The sequence below is a fragment of the Ailuropoda melanoleuca genome, chromosome 18 (assembly GCF_002007445.2).
Source record: "Ailuropoda melanoleuca isolate Jingjing chromosome 18, ASM200744v2, whole genome shotgun sequence".
NCBI classification, from domain to species: Eukaryota; Metazoa; Chordata; class Mammalia; order Carnivora; family Ursidae; genus Ailuropoda; species Ailuropoda melanoleuca.
Genome location: NC_048235.1, coordinates 11,636,086 through 11,655,341, shown reverse-complemented (window position 1 = coordinate 11,655,341; position 19,256 = coordinate 11,636,086). Strand labels below are relative to the sequence as shown.

Below are 19,256 nucleotides of genomic sequence, written 5' to 3'. Positions count from 1 at the left end.
ATCACCCTAGGAAACACTCCAAATCGGTGAAGACAACTGAGTTTCCATTCAACACAGTTTATACTGCAGCCCCGAAAGAGATGCTTTTGAAGACCCTTCTTACCTATGACGATGGTGTTAAAGGACACCTGTTCTGCATTTTTCCCGTCATTGTAAAAAGCCAGATGCCAGATTCCAGAATCCAAGTACTGGATAAAGCCGGCCTCATGCAGACTGATGGATCTCGCCTGCCGCCCTGCTCTTTCGGGCTCCAGCAGGTTCCGCTGCTCTCTCGCAATCAGCCTGCTGCCATCCAGGAGCTCGACAAAGTCATACTGAGGGGACAAGAGCAGGTGTTTAGTGCTTGGCCACATTTCGGATATAGCTGCTTCTCTATTTATTTATCTTGTTCCAGCGTCTCCCCTCTGCTCTAATAAAGACAATGTCAGGAGAAGGTTCCTGATGGACAGGTTCCTCTGTGCGGAGCATTTACAGGCATCCTGATCTGACTCTGGAAACTGACTGCCCACTGCACGCTGTTGTTGTATATCAACTTTGCAAATCCTTTTCCACTTAGAGGGCGATCGGTTTCCAGACTCAGACTGAGCCTTGTAACTGATAAGAGAGTTGGATGAGTGCAGGCCGTGTGTGGGTACGACCATCAGCTGTGACGTTCCAGACCTGGCAACCCAATTCTAGACCGTGAGAGCATCTCTTCGGGTGCTCTCCTTATATGTGCTCTGTGTCAGGATCACACTGAATCCTCGCGGCCACCCTTCCAGGATGGCGCTGATGTTTCCCCTTAACGCTGAAGGAAACCAACCCTGGAGAGGCTTCAGGAGGGTCTGGTTCGATACCTGGTAAGCGGAGGAGTTGGTTTGTGAGAAAGCTCAGGTCTTTCCTGCCACCCACCGTGTTCCTCTCTGCGACCCTCAAGTTACCATCCCAGGCACCATGAACAAACCCATGGCTTTGTCCTCAGTTATGGTGAAACTAAAAACCGATATCAAGATGCCGGTATATCTCTGACCGCAAGTCCAAAAAATTCAACAATGGAGGGGTTCTGAAGGGATGACAGTAACAGTAACTATGCCCAATTATTATTATGAAGTCAATGTCATTAAGCTTAATTTTTGGTTTAGTAAGATTAATCATGAACACTGGGTAGCCAGAAGAATGCAACTGGGAGATTTAAAGAGAATTAAAAATATGGAAGGTGACTGGTAAGAGAAAAGCTCTGTAACCAGACATGATGCAGTGAGTTTGGAAAGAATGCAAAGACTTTCCAACATGGTTTTAATAAACTTGTTGGATAAAAGTTCCTTAGAAGTGGAGTGATTCAGTTTCTATAGGCTCTTACCTGGTTTCACTTTATTCCTAAGGGTGAAAACTACACTCCAGTGCAATGTATATAATGCTACAGTATTATCTCTGTGAATCACCAATACTCTACTTTCTGAGAGATTCTGAAATGGAATTTCATCACAGGTCTGTTTGAGGAGAAGTTTTTTTATAAGAATCCCTTAATACAATCAAACTGGAATAAAATCAGCTGTTGGGATTCTGAGATTTATGATTAAATGTGTCACCACTGTACTGATCACAGACCTCTAACGTTACTACTGGACAGAATTTAGAATATCTAATTCAGTTTCCAACATATTACAATTTTTATTTAAATGTAAAAGCATTTTTTGTTATTTTTTTGTGTAGTCAAACTACCTTATGATATCATGCAGCTGTGAGAAATACACATAAAAAGCCATAACTTAATATTCAATAATGTTTTTCATTTCTATCTTACAAGGATGATAATAATCACTGGTGTGGATATTTAACCTGCAAAATTTTCACTGGAATTGGATTCCAAAATTATCAGAGGAAATGAATGCAGCACTTTCTATAGGTGCCTGTATCTCAACTAAGCCATTCGTTTTCTCATCAGATTTAAATATTTATATTAGCATGGCAAAGAGGCAGGGAAAAGTTTCTTTTAATGGCTCCTTTGCATATAAACATTTTTCTCCTCTGACATTAAGCTCAGTAACTGAAAGATTGAAAGGGAGGAAACTGAGTTTTAACTGGTCTTTCAAGCTCATACTCAGAGTCCCCACCTTCATCGCAGGAATCCCCATTTGCATCACACCGCGAACAACCAAATGAGGCTGCAGTTGCTGGGCGTGGTGGGGAGGGGAGGCCACAGTTGTGGCGAATCTGCCTAGGCTGTCCGCAGGGCCACCGCACCCGGGCCGTCCAGAGGTCATGCAAATACCTAAACGCAAAGCCCCCTACTTCACGCTAAGCCCGTGTCTACAAACAGTAAACAAATTATACAGAACAGAGATATTTAATAACCTTTGTTCTCAGAGTGTGAAGTATAAAGCAATCACTTATGAACACACGTGGGCTACTGACTTTACTCTGTAATACCTATTCATAAGAAGGAGACGTGGAATTCTTTGGGGGGACAAGTCTTGGGATCTTATGCTATTTCTCGGATAACATGCAGTCTCACCACTTCGGGGAAGTGGTCGTGAAACAAAGGCTAGGCTAATAAAACTATCTTACTGGTTTATTTCTGAGCAGTTAGACCGTCTATATGCTTAACTCAATTCAGTTATTAAAAGGATGAGCATTAGGGCACCTGGGTGGCTCAGGTCATGATCTCAGAGTCCTGAGATCAGGCCCTGCGTTGGGCTCCTTGCTCAGTGGGGAGCCTGCTTCTCCCTCTCCCTCTGTTTCCCCACTCATGCTTGCTCTCTCTCTCTCAAATAAATAAACAAATAAAATCTTAAAAAAAAAAAGGATGAGAACTCAGAATCTATGAATACTTAACTGTATTTCCTTTTTAAGATTTTATTTATTATTTGAGAGAGAGAGAGAGAGAGAGAGTATGAGCAGGGGGAGGGGTAGAGGGACAAGCCGACTCTCCACTGAGCAGGGAGCCCAACGCGGGACTCGATCCCAGCACCGTAAGATCATGACTTGAGCCAAAGGAGATGCTTAACTGACTGAGCCACCCAGGCATCCCATTAACTGTATTTTTAAATCAACTTGGTGGTGGTGGCGTGGTCTTGCTGTAAATTACTGGCATACAGAGGAGGACGTGATTTTAGACATCATCTGATCCAACGGTTTCATTTCCTGGACAGACACAGGCACAGAGAAGTGAAATGGTTTGTTCAAGGTCACAAGGTCAAAGAGTGGTAGGGGTGTATGATTCCAGAACTCAGGTCTCCAGCTACCATTCTTTTTTTTTTTTTTTTTTTTTTTTTTAAAATTTTATTTTATTTATTTGACAGAGATAGAGACAGCCAGCGAGAGAGGGAACACAAGCAGGGGGAGTGGGAGAGGAAGAAGCAGGCTCACAGCAGAAGAGCCTGATGTGGGGCTCGATCCCATAACGCCGGGATCACGCCCTGAGCCGAAGGCAGATGCTTAACCGCTGTGCCACCCAGGCGCCCCTCCAGCTACCATTCTGAAACAGCCTTCATGCAAACATGCTTACATGCTTCAGTCAGTACACTGTTAACTGTAAAGCGTTAAATTGCTTCCTTAGGCTTCTAACTGTCCAGGAGAATGAATTGGGCATCAGGGAGAAGAAAGTCAATTGATTCCTCGGCAACAATCAAACGGACAGTTTTATAAAGGGTCACAGAGACTTTCAAAACTCAAGTGACTCTTCTGAATGGCTGGCCAATTTTAATTATTTCAGGTTGATTTATTTAACGTTCCCCAGAAACAGAGAAATGTTCAGTTTGGGCTGCTTTATAGCATATTTCATGTTTAAACACTGAACTCAGAAACAGTTGTTTGCTCTGCTGATCTTGAATAAACCAGAAGAAGGAACTCTAATAACTGTGGAGCTTTGGAAAAATGTGTCATCTAGTTAAACACATATATTGTGGTAGAAAGGAAAAGTGGATATCATGTATATTGTATTTAAATACCAGAAGAATTATGGGAAAACCTGAAACTGCACTTTTTATTTCCCTAATCTCATATGGTATATATAACTTGGAAAGAGTCAAACCGAAATCTTTCAATACATCTTTAAAGTACACAACAATTTTCTTTTGTAATTATTTTCTGGAATGTATAGGTTCTATGCTCACTGTCGTGCTTCGCTTTGGAGGTATATTTCTTCAATTACAAAAAAAGTGATTTAAACACATATATGGTTCTGATGAAAAAAATATATTTTTTTCTATTTCACTAGACTATTGATAGAAATCCAATGTCTCTGAGTGAAGTTAGAGAGACCCACTTCCGTTTCAGACAATCTGGTTATTACATTGTACTCCATGTCACCTCCAGCATAAAGTGGAGTCGAGTATAACTATAATCAAAAATTTAAATTGGACACTAGTACACAATGGGGACAGTATTTAATGTGCAAGGAGATCAAAGGCACTTACTTTAATAATGTAGCTATGGAAAATATTATCAGAAAAATGAACACACCAAAGCATGATATTAAAAAATTTCATCGCTGTATAATTTATATATGTATAAGAAACTTTCCCTGATCTACAGTGACATAAGAGAAAGCATGTTCAAAGTTTCTTACTCCTCTTTCTTTAAAGATAATGATTTTTTATTGGTATATGATCAATTTTTCTTTATAACTTATATTCCTAGGATACAGAAAATGCATTTCTCACCAAATTACATGCTCTAAAGCATACGTGGAAATCCTCTAGTCCTCATCTCATAAATACAATTGAAATCTGCATGAAATTCTACGGGTAAATAAAGTGGTTATCAAATATAACCTTAGCTCATCCAATTGTCAATGTTAATTAACTATTACATTTTTGGAATTCCTGTGTTGACTAACATATTAGTTGACACTAGGAAAAGTCTGAGCTCCAAATTTATAGTAGGTAATTTAAATAATTTCTCTCAGACATAATGGGACCTCTTATTTTTTTTTTTTAATTTATTTTTATTTTTTAATTTTTAAGATATTATTTGTTTATTTGAGAGAGAGAGCAGAAGCAGGGGGAATAAGAGGCAGAGGGAGAGTGAGAAGCAGACTCCCCACTGAGCAGATGCCCAACCAACTGAGCCACCCAGACGTCCCAATAATGGGACCTCTTTTAAAAAGCACAATTTTCAACTTACATACCCTGATCCAGTATTAGATAATGAAAAAGCCTATAGAATTACTGATAGCAGCTCTCTTTGACTATTACTGTGACATATTTTCATGCAAGCGGATTGACTTTAAAGCTCCTTGAATGCACGCCTGAAGGGTATTTGAATTGTTGTGAGTACCCCACTTAGATGATCACCCTTGGTTATCCATGAAACTTCTCTTGCCTCTTTATCTGAGGAATCGTGGCTTGAGTTGATAAAAAGTTCATGACATCCTATTTACATTTATGTTCTCATAATTTCTTTACTAACGGTAAGTCTGGCATTAAGTAGAAATATATTTTCAACAGCGTGAATACAATGTTTGAAATGAAAATACTATGCATCTATTACATGAAAGGAATAAGATCCTCTGAAATTCTCATAGAATCTTTGTAAAACACTTGGAAAATCCATGCTGTTTTCCTAGGTGCTCAGATGATGTTCGATATTCATTCAGTTACTCACAAATTTGAGTACATTTTAATCCGTCAATACTGATTAATGCCAGTCAGGAAGAAAATGCCATTCTTCCTCCTAATTCGAAAACCTCAAGTGTAACCTACATTCAAAATTTTTTTCACTGTAAAAGATCAATACGAAAGTGGTCCAACAGTTAAACAGCTGAACTTAAGAAACAGAATAACTTTAAAAATGCAAAGCAGCAGTTTCCATTTTATTGACAACAAAGCCGACTTTTACCTGAGTATGGGAAGGTGGTAAGCCTTTTCGGCCATATACTCCAATCAATGCATCCTTCTGAAGAGAGATATTGAATTTAAGAAACTGTGGCTGATCGATCAACAGCTGTGATCTCCAGAAGATCCCGGGGGGAACCTCTTGAATTGCCCTTCGGCCAATATCAAGTTCTCCGGAATCTATGGTGTTATTTTCTTGTGTAAATCCACCTAATTTTCCTGAATGGAAGAGATCCATTGGAAAAACAATGAAAAATTAAAACAACAGTAACAACAAACACCCCCGCGCAAAGCCTCAAACAACAAAACAGCTTTCCTTTCAAAAAGTTCTTTTCACTAAATGCTCAGGCATTCCATCTCTGATAAATGAAATGCTCTCATAGAATTTTCACTTTAAAAGCTTTTTTGTGAGCTACTGGTGTTCAATGAATTGTGATTTAGCACATTCTTTAAGATATTTAAGTAAAAATCCTTTGACTTCCCCCAAGGTACGCCTATTACTGAAACTCTTTTCACACCTACAGTCTTTCTTGATCACTTGAAACGTAATTATCTTACAAATATATGTCTTGTTATTTCTTGGGAGAGATTAAGTCTGTTACTAATCAGTCTTTCTAAACGTACCATAGCACTGCAAAGTGTAAATTAAGGCAGAATAGATTATGGAGATTTACAAATCAATCTTTAAGCAAACAACAAAACCAATCAATGGCACGGATTCATGTAGTTCCCTCCGAACTGTACATTAGAATGTATAAAAACTCAGATGCTGGAAAGGAGGCCGAGAAGGGGTAAGTGGGGACATGATGCAGGGGAGGGAGGGAGGGGTAAGTTCAGATTCTCATAAAGATATTGAAGTAGGCTGCCATAACCTCTTTCCTTTGACCCTCACCTCTTGCACTGTTGGGAGTGCAAACTGGTGCAGCCACTCTGGGAAATACTATGGGGGTTCCTCAAGAAGTTAAAAATAAAACTATACTATGATCCAGTAATCACACTACTGGGTATTTATCCAAAGAATACAAAAGCAGTTATTCAAAGGGATACATGCACCCCTCCGTTCACTGCAGCATTATTTACAACAGCCAAGATAAGGAGGCAGTCCAAGTGTCCAACGACTGATGAATGGATAAAGAAGATGTGGTGTATATACACAATGGAATTATTATTCAGCCAGAAAAGAATGAAATCTTGCCATTTGCAATGACGTGGATGGAGCTAGAGGGTATAATGCTAAGTGAAGTAAGTCAGTCAGAGAAAGACAAATACCATATGATTTCACTTATATGTGGAATTTAAGAAACAAAACAAATGAGTAAAGGGGAAAAAGAAAGAGAGAGAGGGAGACACACCAAGGAACAGACTCTTAACTACAGAGAACAAACTAATGGTTACCTGAGGGGAGGTGGGTAGGGGATGGGTGAGATGGGTGATAGGGATTAAGGAGGCCACTTGTGATGGGCACAGGGTGATGTATGGAAATGATGAGTCACTATATTGTACTCCTAAAACTACTGTTACAGGGTATGTTAACTAACTGGAATTTAAATAAAAGCTTAAAAAATAGATACTTGAAGTTGACCTAATATGGGTTAATTGTATTTCAATGCCATAAAAGCACTTTTCCTATGTTGTGTGGTGTGTGTGTGTGTGCGTGCACGCACGCTTGTGCACACGCATGCACATGTGTTTATAATCAGGAGAAACAGAATTCCGGATTACTAAGGAAAGTGTCCTGTGATCACAGATGAGTATGGCAGATATCCAAGTTATGCCCATTGGGGTCTAGAATAATTCACAATAAATTCACGCTTATAGATAAATGTGAAGTTTGAGGGAGAGTATTTACTCGTAAGGGCTGGGATTATCTTTTTTTTTTTTTTTAAAGATTTTATTTATTTATGTGACATAGAGACAGCCAGCGGAGAGAAGGAACACAGCAAGGGGAGTGGGAGAGAAAGAAGCAGGCTCCCAGCGGAGGAGCCCGATGTGGGACGAGCCCGATGTGGGACTTGATCCCGGCATGCCGGGATCACGCCCTGAGCTGAAGGCAGACGCTTAACGACTGCGCCACCCAGGTGCCCCGGACTGGGGTTATCTTCTACCCGCCCTGCTTCATGACAAATGAACCTTTGGTCGCAAAGAAGTTATAAGCTACAGGGAGACCATTTGGCTAAAGGTGAAATGAAGTCATATTCAAGGACGTTAAAGGCATACAGTAGTCCCCTTTACCCCTGGTCTCACTTCCTGTTGTTTCAGTTACCTGCCATCCCCAGAAGGTCAACAGCAGCCTAACACTACATCACAATGCCTGCACCGCTCACCTCACTTCAGCTCATCACAGAGGCAGGTTACCCCTCCCCCACATCACCACAAAAAGACGGGTGAGTAAGGAGAGTAAGATATTCTGAGAGAGAGAGACCACATTCACGTAACTTTTATTACCCTATATTACTGTAACTATTCTATTTTATGGTTAGTTATTGTTGTTAACCTCTTATTACACCTAGTTTATAAATTAAGCTTTATCATGGGTATGCATGTATAGGAAAAAACACAGTATATATAAAGTTCGGTAGGATCCGTGGTTTCAGGCATCCACTGGGGGTCTTGGAACACCTGCTGTGCAGGTAAGGGGAAACTACCGTACAGAGAAGCCTGGGAGTGGAGAGACAAGATAGGATATAGTTGCAATAACCCAGGTACGAGGCAAGAGGGGGCTGTACAAGAAAGCTATTTTATTTTATTTTATTTTATTTTATTTATTTTATTTTATTTTTTTATTTATTTGACGGAGAGAGAGACAGCCAGTGAGAGAGGGAACACAAGCAGAGGGCGTGGCAAAGGGAGAGGAAGAAGCAGGCTCCCAGTGGAGCAGGGAGCCCAATGCGGGGCTCAGTGCCAGGACCCTGGGATCACGCCCTGCACCGAAGGCAGATGCCTAATGACTGAGCCACCCAGGTGCCCCTGTACAAGAAAGCTTAACAAAAAGTCATTATTTACAATCCCACCTCCTCTTTTCTCTTGATGTCCATAACCATGGCAGTTGTTAATGGTCAGCTACTGGGTCTGTTTTTCTTTAACTAACAATTTAGTAATCTAATATGCTCTAGGGAATAAAAATTAAAAATTGGGTTATAGTAATCCTTATAATTTGTTATGTATCAGCTCATAGATTAAAAATGACATCATTCATTGAAATATCCAATATTTATTTTACGACAGTAATAGATACTCATTTTAGCAAAATTAGAACACAGAGCTAAATACAAAGATAAAAAATATAATCTGACCACCCAGAGATTATGCTTGTTTCCTCTAATCAGACATCTTTCTTTATTCATAGAGAATTTTAAATACCTGAGGACAAATTTTACTTTACATTTTGGATGTTTCTCTGCACTTAGCACCTATATATGTCATAAATTAGCTTTTTTTTTTTTTTTTTGAGAGGGAAAGAGAGAACCTTAAGCAGGCTCCACATTCAGCGCAGAAGATGCGGGACTTGATCTCACAACCCTGAGATCATGACCTGAGCTGAAATCAAGAGTCAGCTGCTCAACCGACTGAGCCACCCAGGCACCCCCATATATTAGTTTTTAATGAAAAGATTAAAGAGGGCAGAAAGAGAAATGGAACTAACTTTACTGAAAGCCTATGATATGTCAGGTATTTTCACCTATTTTATCTGTTTTGAATTTCAAAAACTTCCATGAGGTTGATATTATTTTGAGATGAAGAGACTAAGGCTCAGAGAAGTAAATTACTCGCCCAAAGTGAGGTAAGAGTCAAAGTGAGGTCTGCAGAACTCCAAAACTATGTGTCTTATATAATCATCAGTAAAATCTTTGCTTTTTATTAAAAAAGTATTATTTTAAATTACTAAGTTCTGAATTTGTCTAATTCATATAAAATCAGATGTGGTAAAACCCATTGAACCACACTGGAGAATCCGTTTGGCTTTCAATTTTAGGATATAAGGTTATAGGCTTTTCTATACTTTTTAAAAAAAGATTTTTATTTATTTATTTGAGAGAGAGAGAGAGCATGCACACTCATGAGTGGGGAGGGCAAGGGGCAGAGGGAGAGGGAGAAGCAGACTCCCCTCTGAGCAGGGAGCCTGACGTGGGATTTGATCCCAGGACCCTGAGGACACCACTCGAGCCGAAGGCAGAAGCTTAACCGACTGCGCTACCCAGGTGCCCCTATACTCATTTTTATTAGGAAGAAATGACCAGTTTTTATGAAATAAAAACTTCCATGTATACTATAAAGTGATATTCCTTGAGTAATAATTTATATTAAATTCCTAACAGGTTTTTGTCTTTTGGTTAAGTTCCACATGAAACTATTTTTAAAATGCTAAATAAAATAGTAGTCCTTTTTCCCACGAAGACTGGTTGGTACACATGTCATATTTAAGTACGGAAATGGTTCATATTTGGACCCATTCATCAGGTCTGTACATTACTAAGGCTATCATTATACTTTGTTGTTATTAACAAGTTCTTGTGTTATTTTCCGAAGCTTATGGGATTGGATCTACCCCACGGCACTGGCCCTATGCAGTGCTGCTACAAATGGTTTTTAGCAACTTTAACAGCGTACCTGTGCTTTGAGTGCTGGGAAGCATAAAATGGTGCTCATCAAAGACATTTTTCCCCCAACCATCATCTTGGCCCAAGCATTAGCGTTGGAAAGAGTGATCAAACTGGGACTCGCGGGGTTTCAGGTTTTGTTTTGTTGCCTTCTCCATAGACTGATTTCAAGGGTTAAGATTTTTTCTCACAGAAATGATAAGTGTGCATAGGGTTGTGTCAATATGTGTATTTACTCATCCAGTTAGTCCCACAGCAATTAAACAGGTGGCTCTTTCTCACAAGGAAGGCTCTTTCCTTTGTAAAACAAAAGAACCGAGGTTGATTGGATGTGCTTGAATGGGGGCAGTAGTAGTTGAGATAATTGTTCTCTTGTCCCCCTGTAGTGAAGAAGGCTGACTAATCATAACATCATAGCATCTAAGGGTTCAAGCGCCCATGGAGGTCATTTAGTTCATGAGACTTCAAATACAGGAGTCAGACCCCTAGGTATGAAGACTATGTGAAGACTCCTTCTTTTTTCTTTTCTTTTCTCTTTTTTTTCTTTTCTTTTCCTTTTCCCTTTCCTTTTCCTTTTCTTTCCCTTCCTTTCCCTTTTCCTTCCTTCCTTCCTTCCTTCCTTCCTTCCTTCCTTCCTTCCTTCCTTCCTTCCTTCCTTCCCTCATGCAGCTTTTCAATGAGGAAAGGAGCAGTCTGTTTTAAGGGAATTAATTTCTAGAACCTCAACAATTTCCGTATGTAGACTCCCTTTACAACAGAAGGGCATACCTCTCACATATTCAGAATCTTACTATGACACACTGTCTTTTTAAAAATTTTTTTAAGATTTTATTTCTTTATTTGACAGAGAGAGACAGTGAGAGAGGGAACACAAGCAGGGGGAGTGGGAGAGGGAGAAGCAGGCTTCCCTTTGAGCAGGGAACCTGATGTGGGGCTCAATCCCAGGACCCCAGGATCATGACCTGAGCTGAAGGCAGATGCTTCCCGACTGAGCCACCCAGGCGCCCCCCTATAACACACTGTCTTGAGCATAAAGTTTCTAATGTGCCAAACAAAGGCAAAATTGAAAGTACTTTTGTTGATGAAGCCTCCTTTATTTGAGACACTGTAAACGCAAGGTAGGGCATTAGTGTCTGTCCCTGTCTAGTATGTAGTTCTATCAAGGACAAAGTGTGGCATTAAGAATTGGAGTATTTAAGACTGTTGGTAGGTTTTGAAGTCTGATACATCAAGAGGGAGAGAGAACATGTTTGTTTGGTGACCTCAGTATCCATCCCAACCACCTGCAGAGAATGCTTTTCACTGGCAGAAAAGTTTCATGACTATGAAGACAACATCCATAAGGTAAGAAATATTAAAGGCTCTGATGCCTTATTCGATCCAATTGCCAAACTCATGGCAAGGACTTGTGCTCTCCTAGCTCTGCCAGTAAGTTATATAGTATCATCCATCAATTAAATGAGCCAGTTAGAGGTATTTAAAGCATACGCCACAACAAAAGCATTCAAGAGATATTATAATAACAAAGGTGAATGAAAATGAACAGAAGGCCGATTTTCCACACCACTCTGTGTATAACAGATTAAACAGAGCCACTAAGTCAAAGAGTAACAGGTCAATTAGTAGTGTTTTGCTCAGCCTTGGGAATGCTTTTTTATGGGCATACTTCACAGAAGCTGAGAAATGGGTGGATGTGGAAGACTTGGTGACAAATATTTTTGAAAGCAGGTAGTTGTCAGTTCTGTGCTTTCAATAAGACTGACAAAGAAATGCAATGGCGCTGACAGCTTGTAGACCGCTAAACACACCTTTTAGAAATAGATCACAACGTGATTCTTGACATATGACTAATAAGGATTTCAAATAGTCGAACGGCATCACTCTAAAAAAATCCTTTCCTTCCCATCTGCTTATTTTGTAGCAAGATTTCTTATATTTATATTTATAAAAAAAAAGAAACACAGGAATAAAATTGATACTGAATCATCTTCCTTTGCTTTTGTAATAATTAATATCCATCCATGACTACATGAACTATTCGGGAAAGCCCCCATTCATCTCATTTGGAGAGGTATTTTCAATACATTTTCCCTTTTTATATTTAATAGTTATAAAAATGGTTCACATATTTATATAATAATTAGGTTGATTTTAGTCAAATGTGTACAACTAATAATTATAAGCACAATTCCGTATAAAAGAAAACAGGTTTTTAAAACATTTACGAGTCTTATGGTTGCAGGAAATACAATTTAATTTAAATTTGTATTCCTATTTTGTCTTCAGGCACAAGAACGAAGCAGTTTGAAAATCATGCATCTAGTCTAGCTTTTCCTCTGAAATGGGACTCTCCCTTTCAAGTGCCCATCCACTTCTATTTGCTTCCAATTGTTACACCATTTAGAATGAATTTATTTTGGGGCGCCTGGGTGGCTCAGTTGTCTTCAGCTCTGGTCATGATCCCAGGGTCCTGGGATCGAGCCCCACCTCAGGCTCCCTGCTCAGCGGGGGGGTCTGCTCCTCCTTTTCCTTCTGCCCCTCCCCCCTGCTCATGTGCTCTCTCTCTCTCTCAAATAAATAAAATCTTTAAAAAAAAAAGAATGAATTTATCTTGAATTAAAGTCTTACAATGTGTCTTTTCTAAAAGGTAGACACAGACCTGACCTCTCCTTATAATCAGTGATGTAGCGGGACATGGCTGACTTTCCTTTACTTAAATCCACCGAACCCGCAGCTTAGATTAGTGCAACATTCCTGCTAAAGCCTCCAGGGTGAATGTCAGGGCACCGGAGTTGTGTGAAGGGGCTTTGTCTTTCTAAATTCTGCACTATTGCTCTTCAAGTCCTGGCTCTGCTCTCATTTGGCCAAGTCAAGTGTGTTCGTGTTTTCAAACGCTCTTTATTGACTGGAACCACACCCGGAAGTCAGGGAGCCATTGACACAGTTTGATAAACTTGTAAATACTCGAGCAACCTATTCCTCTGAAGCTCGTCAGTCCTCCCAGATAAAAGGCTGGACACAGATGTCTTTCATCATGTCCTGAATTCCAGAACACTCTGGCTTCAGAGGAAAGCAAAGGAGGGCCAGTTCTGGCGCTCTCTATCCTCCCTTACTGAGATCACTCCATCCTTAAGCCCCCGGAGCCTGAACCTGGGAATGATCATAGGAAATGGGAAGGCTGTTTGTAGGTTTTACCAAGAGAAAAAGGAGGAAAAATGGAGGAAAAAATAGACAGGGCAATAGAGTGCCCTGTAGTTATTCTAAACTCAAAGCGTGTAGGTTAGGAATCAAACCAATTAAAGCCTTCACAGTACGAGTGAGGTGTTCCATGTCTTCAAACACAATAGGGTATCATCTTGAAGATTTTTTTCCAACGTGTCCTGTTGCGCCTGAATGTGGGAGCCAGTAGCAGTCTTTTTACCTACTAACTGTGAATTTCCCTTTCATCAGTAAGTAGGTGTTACAACAGTCTCAACGTCTTAAAATACGATTGTCAGAGTGTGAACACATAAAGCGGCCACATCCCCAAAGCTATTGTTACCCTCCCCTCTTAGGTGATCCCTCGTTCATAGGCAAATGCATCAGGAAAAATTTTTCAGTAAAATTTCATTTTTCAGATACTGCATTAACCATGCCTTGAGCTCTGAGATATTGTACAAATAATAATTTACCAACCCTAGATGCTACAAGGACAAAATGGAATATTTAAATCATACCGATAATTAGGAGGTTTGGTATCTGTCTGAAAATTATTTTGTGATATCAGAAAAAACAGAGATGCAAAAAACTCTTTGCCATTCCATATCATGAATCTGCTGCCTGCATATGATGTAAGTAAACAAGCCCATAATTATTAAAACAGAAGGCAGAATACACAGCCAACTGTAAAAGTCTAACACAATTGTTGAGGAGGGTGAATGATACTATCATCTGAAGTCCCACAGAGGCACTAATAATTAAGATGTCAGGAAGCAAGGTTAGGCATTTACAGACAATCAACAGCCCATCCTCTAATTCTATGACTTAACCTTGGATTCCTACCCTGACTTTGAGATCTCTGAGAGAACATATCATTTTATAAACAACCACGTGACATAACACTGTGGATACAGAGTGTAGCATCACAAGCCAAGTGAATTAAAACGACTACCTTGCGAACATAGTTTAATGAACAAAATCAATACAGCACCTAATTATGGAATTACTGCACACTACAACACAAACCGTATCAACAATATTGAATAAAACGCAAGGCACTTGCCCTGTCAGCCCATTTCTTCAAAACATAGGCAATCTTTAACTTGCTATAAAATTTAATTCTTTGAAATTGTCCAGTATTTGAGAAAATTCATACACGATGAACAATGACGTAAAGTTTAAAAGCATTTGAATTATTTTGTTTAAACAGGATGAATCATACATATATGTATATATACATACACACATATAGATGCAGTTTTTAAGTTTGTACTCAAAAAAAAGGAGTTGAAAAGTGTTTTGTTCATACATGATTGACAGAAAGCATTGTATTAGTTTCAGAAGTACAATACAACACAATGACGTTTGTATACAATGCGAAGTAATCACCACAATGAGTCTTGTTAACAGCCATCACCGCACATAATTACAACTTTTTTTCTTGAGATGAGAAATGTTGTATGTAAGTGATGAATCACTGAAATGTACTCCAGAAACCAGTGTTGCACTGCATGTTAACTAAAATTTTTAAAAAATCTCTCTTAGCAACTTCCAAATATCCAATACACTATTATTAACTACAATCACCATGCTATACATTATACCCCATAACTTATCTATTTTATAACTGGAAGTTTGTACAAAAGGAGTGGATTTTGTTTTGTTTTGTTTTTTTTTTTAAGATTTTTTTATTTTTTATTTATTCGACAGAGATAGAGACAGCCAGCGAGAGAGGGAACACAAGCAGGGGGAGTGGGAGAGGAAGAAGCAGGCTCATAGCAGAAGAGCCTGATGTGGGGCTCGATCCCATAACGCCGGGATCACGCCCTGAGCCGAAGGCAGACGCTTAACCGCTGTGCCACCCAGGCGCCTTTGTTTTGTTTTTTGATTGGAGAAGTAATTTGCCAGAGTTGTACTAGCCAAAATTTATGGCCTTTATTCGTCTTATATTATCCCAAACTATTCTATGCTAAATTTTGGCATTTGTCTAATTGTTCCTTCCACATAAAGGTAGTGTTGAAATACCCTGCCATGGTACCCTCTATGTGCCCTACTATGTATGCATTTGCTAACTCATTGTAATTGCCTGCTTGATTTCTATTTTGCCTAGTGATTCACATGCTCTGAGATCAACTGTGATTATCTTTTTTTTGCACTGCTATAGTCTCAGAGCCTTGCTCCGTGCATGGCACAGAATATACTCTCTATAAATAAGCGTATAATATTATGCATTCAAAGGAATATTAAGGATATGATTCCTTTCATAAAATCCAAATAACTAATAATAAGGATTTCTATTGCTTTAGAGAATATTCTTGATGACGATTTAAAGACGTATCAGTATTACATGACTGGCTCCTGGCGGGGCCCCGATGGCTATGCAGCTGTAATCTGTGGCCATGGCTTCCCGCAGGCTGGATAGGCCACCGCACTCTTGGGTATTGCCTGGATGCATGGATAAATTATTAAAACCATTACTAACCCTCCAAATTTAAAACCATAGTGGACATGTTCTGTGTCTCATTGGTGACCACCTAGCATCTACCTTTGTTACCTTTTTGAGACTGGAGAATATTGTTTGGCACATGGAAACTCTTAAGTACATGGTCAAAATAGCGTTTCTTTATTAAATGCTCGGATAATACAAACATGTAAAGCAGCTTTAAGAAACAGAATGCTATTAGATGTTTTTAACTGCTACATAAGGTGAAACTTGTGCTAGCATAAAAACAGAATGCTGTGGGATGCCTGGGTGGCACGGCAGTTAGGTGTCTGCCTTCAGCTCAGGGAGTGATCCCGGCGTCATGGGATCGAGCCCCACATCAGGCTCCTCTGCTATGAGCCTGCTTCTTCCTCTCCCACTCCCCCTGCCTGTGTTCCCTCTCTCGCTGGCTGTCTCTATCTCTGTCAAATGAATAAATAAAATCTTAAAAAAAAAAAAAAACACAAAACAGAATGCTGTGTATACAGTCCAGATTACCACAAAACATATCTGGGTTTCTACCTGACATGAGTACTCAAACTGGTGCTTTAAATGATCTCTTTGCTTTAGTGATTGTTTTAAACTCCTGGACTGAAGGAAAATTATCAGAGGTAACTATCAAAGATCTTTTATTCAGATCTCTCTTTGTCGGTCAATGTTAACCTTATTTTGTCATTTCTGGTGTCTCCCTTCGTAGTGCCAAGACTCCTTCAGTGCCATAACTTCCAGCTAACAGATAATCCCTTCTACTCAAGGAGATGGGGTCCATGTTGGATTCAGCTGCCTCCCCTTTTGTGACTCCCCTATACATTCCCCAGCTGAACAATACTGACCCATAGGTAGGGACTCCTCTATGCCCCTATCCAGCAGGAAGACATTACAGAAGATGAGACCTTCCACCTTCAACAACCTTAAAGATTTAAGGGTCAAAATTGTTCAGGGGGGGAAACGATGAGAGAACAGAAGGCAAGCTGAGGACAAAGCAGAAACTGACACCCCGCAAACCCCCCACCCCCAACCATGGGATGTACGTGACATTCCTCAGGCAAGCCTGGCTGTCCTAAAGGACAAAGAAATAGTTACCTATAGATACCACAATCCTGCAAGACTTAAGTCTCCCTCAGTTTACAAATGTCTTTAGCAGTTTACAAGAACGAAGCATCTCTACCAATAACCTAGCTTCCGGAAGGGAATGTAGATAAAATTAAATGTCCTTATAATCTGCAGCCTCCAGGAAGTTCCCAACCATCTTAATGTTAACGCCTGGCTAGAGGGAAAAACAACCTTAACTTGACAATGGCAAGGCCTCTGGTATCTTGTGAGCCTTCTTTAACATATGAAAGTATTTCCTCAACCTCCCTTTTTCCTTACCTTCCCCCAACCCCATAGTATATAATCAGCCACCTCTCAACAACCCCCGTGCAGCAACTCTTTCTGCCTATGGGTCCTGTCCCCGTGGTTTAATAAACCACCAATTTTGCACCAAAAAAAAAAAAAANCAACAACCCCTGTGCAGCAACTCTTTCTGCCTACGGGTCCTGTCCCCGTGGTTTAATAAACCACCAATTTTGCACCAAAAAAAAAAATAAAAAAAAATAAAAAAATAAAAATGTATCTTCTTAAAAATTCAGCTACAAATTACAAGTGCATGATCTAGAATTGTGTTAAAAAGAGTGAACTCATAATTATTGACATGTATCAAACACCTGTCACTCCCTGGCTGCCTACATGCATCATTTGATTTAAACCTCAGTACTACCACATGGAGAAACACACGCTTAGGGAAGGTCATTTACGTAAAGTCACCCAGTAAGTGACAGAGCTTCAATTCTTAACCACTAGGCTCTACCAAGGTTTGCTCTGTGTATACTCTGCAACCCGCCATGTTGGGCCCTTTATATACTTTATAGCATTTAGTCATACTACTTTCATCTATTCATTTAATAGATACTAATTGAGCACCTTTTCATGTCTGTAACTATGCTGAGAGCTTGGGACAGAGCAGTGGAACACAGATATAATCTGTGCCTCAGACTCTGGCAGAGAAGACATACATTAAGTGGTAACAGTGATAGCCAGTAACATTTTTCAAGTATTTATTATGTACTACATACTGTTTTAAGTATTTCCATTGAATCCTTAAGACTGTTCTAATGACGAGAAAACTCAAGGCCAAAGAAGCTATATGCACCTTGTCCCAAGTAACAAGGCCACTGATGATCAGAACTAGAATGGGAACCAGGAGGTTGGCTTCAAAGCCTATACTGTCTCTCCCCCATACTGTTTCTGTATTGGAGTACGGCGTGATGATCAGCCAGAGAGTGGAGAGCCTTGTAAGTCATTTAAAGGCAACTGACGAGAGTCTAGGTCAATGCAGGGGGTCAAGCAGGGTATGGATATCTCACATTTGTATTTGAAGACTCTGTGAACAAGACTAGAGACATAACAGCCCAGACAGAAGGTGGCTTCCATAATCCAGGTGAGAGATGATGGATCCAAGAGATATTGTGGAGTTAGAACTGACAGGACTAGGTGATTCATTGAACCTGGAAGTAAGAGGGTAGGAGTAGCCTACGCATGACCCCTGGCCTTCTGGCCCAGGGAACTGGGTGAATGATGATGCCATTTTCTGACCCAAAAAGCCCTGAAGGAGAGACAAATTTGGAAAGAGAGATGATACGGCAACTGTGTTTTCCAAAAGATGGCCACCACAATATCTTCTATTGCACATGCTCTCGTGAAATGAATCCCTGCCATTTCCCCACACAAGACGGAGAGTTTAATTCTCCTTCCCATGAATATGGGCTGATCTTACTGACTTTCTTGACCAACAGGATGTAAGGGAAGTGACATCCTCAAGTGTCCACTATCGTAGGATGTGAGAAGGCTTGTAACTTCTGTGTGGGTCTCTGGGAATGCTCCCTCTTGGGATACTTCTCTTCAGAACCAGCTGCTATGCTCTGAGAAGCCCAAGCCACATGGAATGCTCTGGTCTGCAGCCATAGCTGAGCTCCAGCCAACACACAGCCCCAACTGCCAGCCATGGGAGTGAGCCATCTTGGACTTCCAGCTCAGTGGGGTTTCAAACAGCCCCAGCTGACATCTAAAAGCAACTGCACCAAAACACCCAAGTACAAATACCAGAATTTCCCAGTCAATCTA

General features: G+C 40.1%; 1 protein-coding gene across 6 annotated transcripts in view; it reads right to left on the bottom strand.

Annotated features, from left to right (window-relative positions):
• Positions 1 to 19,256, bottom strand: part of TENM3 (teneurin transmembrane protein 3) — a 605,330-nt gene that overhangs the window by 111,369 nt on the left and 474,705 nt on the right. For all 6 annotated transcript variants that reach the window (XM_034647497.1, XM_034647494.1, XM_034647495.1 and 3 more), the window contains 2 exons: positions 5,821 to 6,035; positions 104 to 314 (listed from right to left, as the gene is read on the bottom strand). In XM_034647497.1, coding sequence (XP_034503388.1) covers positions 104 to 314; positions 5,821 to 6,035 — 426 coding nt within the window. The remainder of the gene's footprint in view (positions 1 to 103; positions 315 to 5,820; positions 6,036 to 19,256) is intronic.